Raw genomic sequence first — 4,549 nt, 5'->3', positions numbered from 1 at the left:
TTTCAAGGTAGCGGACTTAGCAAAACTCCAAACAGAAGCCATGAAACATTTAGGAGTGGATTACTATGTACACTCCACCAGACTCAAAGAAAAACTACTTAGAGAATGTCCTTATCTTACTTCTAGTGAAAAAGAAGGACAACCATGCTTCCTCAGCTTCAAAAGTGATGTCTATGCTGCACAAAAAGATTTAAATACCCGAGACTACCACAGCGAGGGTGATATACTTTGCAAAGTCGCTAAACTATTGAGGTTTGATATATTTGACAACAATAATAATGACGATACCGTTCCTGCATCACTAATGGCTTTAGTAACTATGATTTTATATGACCCAAGCAATCGTAGCCTTGATGATAATGATAGTGTGAGTCTGTGCATAGCTGAACTATTATGTTTTCATGCTATGCAACGTCAAAAAAGAGGTCTTACTCGTCGGCATGCTCAAAATAAAGAGACATCTACACCAGTATACTTAGCAGCCAAATTATATTCCGAGACGCGGCAAAAAAAACTCATTTCAGCCACTCACAAGCTTGGTTTGAGCATTTCTTACACCAGATTACAAAATATAATTACAGAAAAAGCAAATCAAGTATGTGATTTGTACCACAAAGATCAAGTAGTCTGCCCTCCAAAGCTTATGAAGGAATTATTCACAACAGCAGCCGTAGATAATATTGATCACAACCCGTCTTGTGGAACATCAACAACATCTTTTCATGGAACAGCTATAACACTCATGCAACATAACTTCCCGGCAGAGGCAGGCAAGTCCAATACATAAATAACATTGGCTTCATCGTAAATTTGATTGGTCTTTGAAATCCTTAATCAATCGATGAGTATGCCATACTTTTATAGTTTAATAAATTAGCGGTTTTTATCATTGCAGGAGTAAGTAGGTGTTTAGATCCACCACAAGCTTCAAGTAATACAACGACAATCCACGACAAGCTGAAACAATTGCCATCGGACTTTGCAGTGGTTCCTCCATGTTTTGTGGATCTTAAAAAGTCAGCATGTCCACAGTCCGAAATAATCACTCAAAACTTATCTTCGACTACTTTCAATGGGGAAACTGCTTGGCTGGAGAATACAATGACAGATAATTGTAAAATATGGGCTGCACATCATGCTGGTTTTGATAGAGAAACAAGCGAACGACACCGTACCAATGTGGTCGCTCTACCGCTATTTAAAGAGCAGTCCCATACGCCAGCAATGATGCTGCATACGATGAATATAGTGGATAAATCGACAAAATTTTTAAATCCCGGTCAAGTTCCAGTGTTGGTAGCTGATCAACCACTTTACGCGCTGCTCAAACAACTTCAGTATTTGTTCCCATCGAAAGTAGGCGAAGACAAGATATTTATAATGATGGGTGGATTGCATATTGAGATGGCCGCCCTAAAAATAATCGGACAGCTGCTGAATGGAAGTGGATGGGTGGAAGCCTTAGTACAGGCAAATGTAACCACACAAGGCCGAGGCGAATCAATGTTAACGGCATCAAATGTTGTTCGAACAAGATATGCACATCAGGTAAAATAAAATGTTCTTAAAAACAAAGCATCTGACATAAGAGTAGCTTAATGGTTTTTTAACCGAACAACCCACTCGTTATGGATATGATGTGTCCATCATCAGTGAATACACATTCACATAATAATAAAATATTTGTTACAGGTTACAGCTGCAGCCCTTTACGCACTGCAGAAAAAAGCATATCAAGCTGAAATAAATGACAATGACGCACAGAGTGGAAACTTTCTAACTTTCGAAGAGTGGCATTCGAAAAAATGTGTAGAAATACCACAATTCAAATACTGGGATTTGGTTCTAAATCTTGAGTTGCTGGTTTTGCAATTTGTTCGGTCTACAAGAACGGGAGATTTCAAATTGTATTTGAACTCCATAAGATCAATTTTGCCATGGTTCTTTTCTTTGGACCATGTTAATTATTCGAGGTGGCTAACGATACACCTCAGGGATTTGGTTAATTTGGAAACGACACACCCAAATTTGCACAAGCACTTCGAAAGCGGCAAGTTTGTAGCCAGAAAAACCAATAAACCATTTTCTGGGATAGCTCTTGACCAGGCGCATGAGCAAATGAATGCTGTTTTAAAGGGAGACGGAGGTAATAAAGTTAAACCATTTAATATATATTTAGTTATGTCTAACATTCATTAACTCTCCTATTTAACTTTTTAGGTATGATCGGTATTACTGAATCTCCGGATTTTCTGCAAAAATGGCTTTTGGCTTGGCCAGTGTTAGTAGAAATGGTTGATACGTATGAGAATGATGTAATGCAAAAGGAAATAAACGACGCAAATGACATTGTCTGTCATCATTCTGATACTGCTGCTAATCAAATTAGATTCATAACAGCTGTGAAATCACTTGAGTCGACGATAACTGGCCTGGGTAATCCTTTCCTTGAAGAAACCACAGAACTTTACAACATTGACACGAAAGTCGTTGCTTTGTCAGAAGTTACATCAACTATCAGAACAATAGAAGAACGCGGTGAGGCACAATACCTCAACTTTTGTAAAGAAAGATTAAATTCGGGGAAGAGTTTGCACGAACCAATCAAACAAAATAAATACTCACTATTTACCACACACCACACAAAAGCCAGAAAATCCATTAGCAAGACAAAATCCAAAATTACAGGCTTGAAAAATGATTGCAGCCTATTTAGCAAGTTGTATATAGCCACGTGTGAGCACCGGACAGGGAATCTAGAATCCTTTTTTTCTCACGAAAACCAACCAACTCCTCCATCGCTTTCAGCTATGGGTAAATTGAGGTCAGGTACCAAAGCAGATCTGTTAAAATCCTTAACATCTTTGTCTGATTCAACGACCGTACCGATTGCACCGCCAGTATCTGTAAAAATTTTGGATGGTCCTGCTATAGTGCATTTGTTGAGTCCTAGTAACAGTGAAACTTTTAAAGATTATGCTGACACAATTTTCATCGGTTTTCTAAACAAAGAACTGGAAAATGTTGCACGATTGGACATAGTTTGGGATAGATATGATAAGGACAGCCTGAAAAACTCGGCTAGGGAAAAACGTGGAACTGGATCAAGACAACGTGTGTCTGCATCTACAAAGATACCCAAAGGATGGGCCAATTTCCTCCGAGAAGGTACCAATAAAGAGGAATTGTTCCATTTCTTAACCTCTCGAGCCCATTCTCATTTTACCGATACAACAACCGACAAAGAGTTTTATGCCACGAATGGACCGTCCGTTATCAGCAACAGCACTAAAGACCTGAAAAATGTAGAACCTTGCAATCACGAAGAGGCTGATACGCGTATGATGGTCCATGTTGCTGATGCTGTTGCCCAAGGCTACAGAAAGATCATGATAAGAACAGTGGACACAGACGTGGTAGCACTAGCTGTTACATGCGTGCCTAAATTGCCACAGTTGGAAGAGCTGTGGGTACACGTGGACAACAGCAAAAACCATAAATACATCTCATGCCATGGTATTGCAGCCTCTCTGGGTAATATACGAAAAATATCTTGTATTGCATGTTTAACTGAAAGACGATACCTTCTAAAAGTTATTTTTATTTCACAGGGCCAGAACAGTCAGAAGTTCTGGCAATGTTTCACGCCTTTACCGGTTGTGACAACACGTCTTTCTTTTGCGGTAAAGGAAAGAAGACTGCGTTCGAGACATGGCGTGCGTACCCGAGTGCTACAGAAGGATTTAAGTTAGCGATGCAGGGACGCACTGACCAGGCATTACCAATATTAGAAAAATTTACAATTGCCATGTATGACAAGTAAGTATAATGCAACTCAAAATTTTATTTGTAGGTACATGCGTAGAAAACAGTTCGTTTGTTTTTATAAATTATAAACCTTGAAATCGCGAATGGTTATTTTGCTTGTGTATGTTAGGCATCATTGTTTATTTCAGATCGGGCTCTTGCACTGACGTGAATAGTTGTCGAAAAGAATTGTTCACAAAAAAAGATCGGAGTATCGAGAATTTGCCACCCACTCAAGATTCTTTAAAGCAGCATATACTTCGAGCAGTGTACCAAGGAGGACACGTATGGGGACAACTCCTCGTACCACAACAAAATCTGCCTTGTCCTTCCGACTGGGGGTGGACCAAGGTTTCCGATATTTGGGAGCCAGTTTGGTCAACCTTGCCAGTGGCATCAAACGCGTGCATTGAGCTAATTAGGTGCAAATGTAAACAGAAGTGTGCAAAAAGATGCAACTGTATAAAAAGAAACTTGAAATGTACAGAACTTTGTGGATGCGGCGGGACGTGTGCTGATTAAGCATCTTAATTATTAAACTTAATAAAAATCTATGTATTTTTATTCATTAACAACTCGTGAGGTAATAAAAACAATAAAATTAGGGCTTTAAATATAAAAAGTACAATCTGCCTACAAATCAACTATAAATAAAAAAAGTATCAGTACCTACCGTAAATATTTAAATTTAAAAATTTTATGAAAATACGTTTCTAGAATTGTTTTAAATATACAATAATGA

The 4,549-nt window shown here is 38.6% G+C and overlaps 1 protein-coding gene across 1 annotated transcript; it reads left to right on the top strand.

Moving 5' to 3' along the window:
- Window positions 1-914: 914 nt before the first annotated feature.
- LOC125240114 lies at window positions 915-4,329 on the top strand. Its single transcript, XM_048147960.1, has 5 exons — window positions 915-1,548; window positions 1,693-2,146; window positions 2,221-3,534; window positions 3,612-3,819; window positions 3,957-4,329. Exons 1-5 carry the CDS (start codon window positions 1,102-1,104, stop codon window positions 4,327-4,329), a joined length of 2,796 nt encoding a protein of 931 aa, XP_048003917.1. The 5' UTR covers window positions 915-1,101.
- The last annotated feature ends 220 nt before the right edge of the window (window positions 4,330-4,549 follow it).

The sequence above is a fragment of the Leguminivora glycinivorella genome, chromosome 26 (assembly GCF_023078275.1).
Source record: "Leguminivora glycinivorella isolate SPB_JAAS2020 chromosome 26, LegGlyc_1.1, whole genome shotgun sequence".
In the NCBI taxonomy this organism is placed as follows: Eukaryota; Metazoa; Arthropoda; class Insecta; order Lepidoptera; family Tortricidae; genus Leguminivora; species Leguminivora glycinivorella.
This window is presented reverse-complemented; position numbering and strand designations above follow the sequence as displayed.

Coding starts and splice junctions, on each gene's coding strand:
- LOC125240114 (XM_048147960.1), top strand. CDS start 1,102: ATGACAGATAATTGTAAAATATGGGCTGCACATCATGCTGGTTTTGAT. Junction 2,147..2,220: donor TGTTTTAAAGGGAGACGGAG/GTAATAAAGTTA, acceptor TTAACTTTTTAG/GTATGATCGGTATTACTGAA. Junction 3,535..3,611: donor TGGTATTGCAGCCTCTCTGG/GTAATATACGAA, acceptor TTTATTTCACAG/GGCCAGAACAGTCAGAAGTT.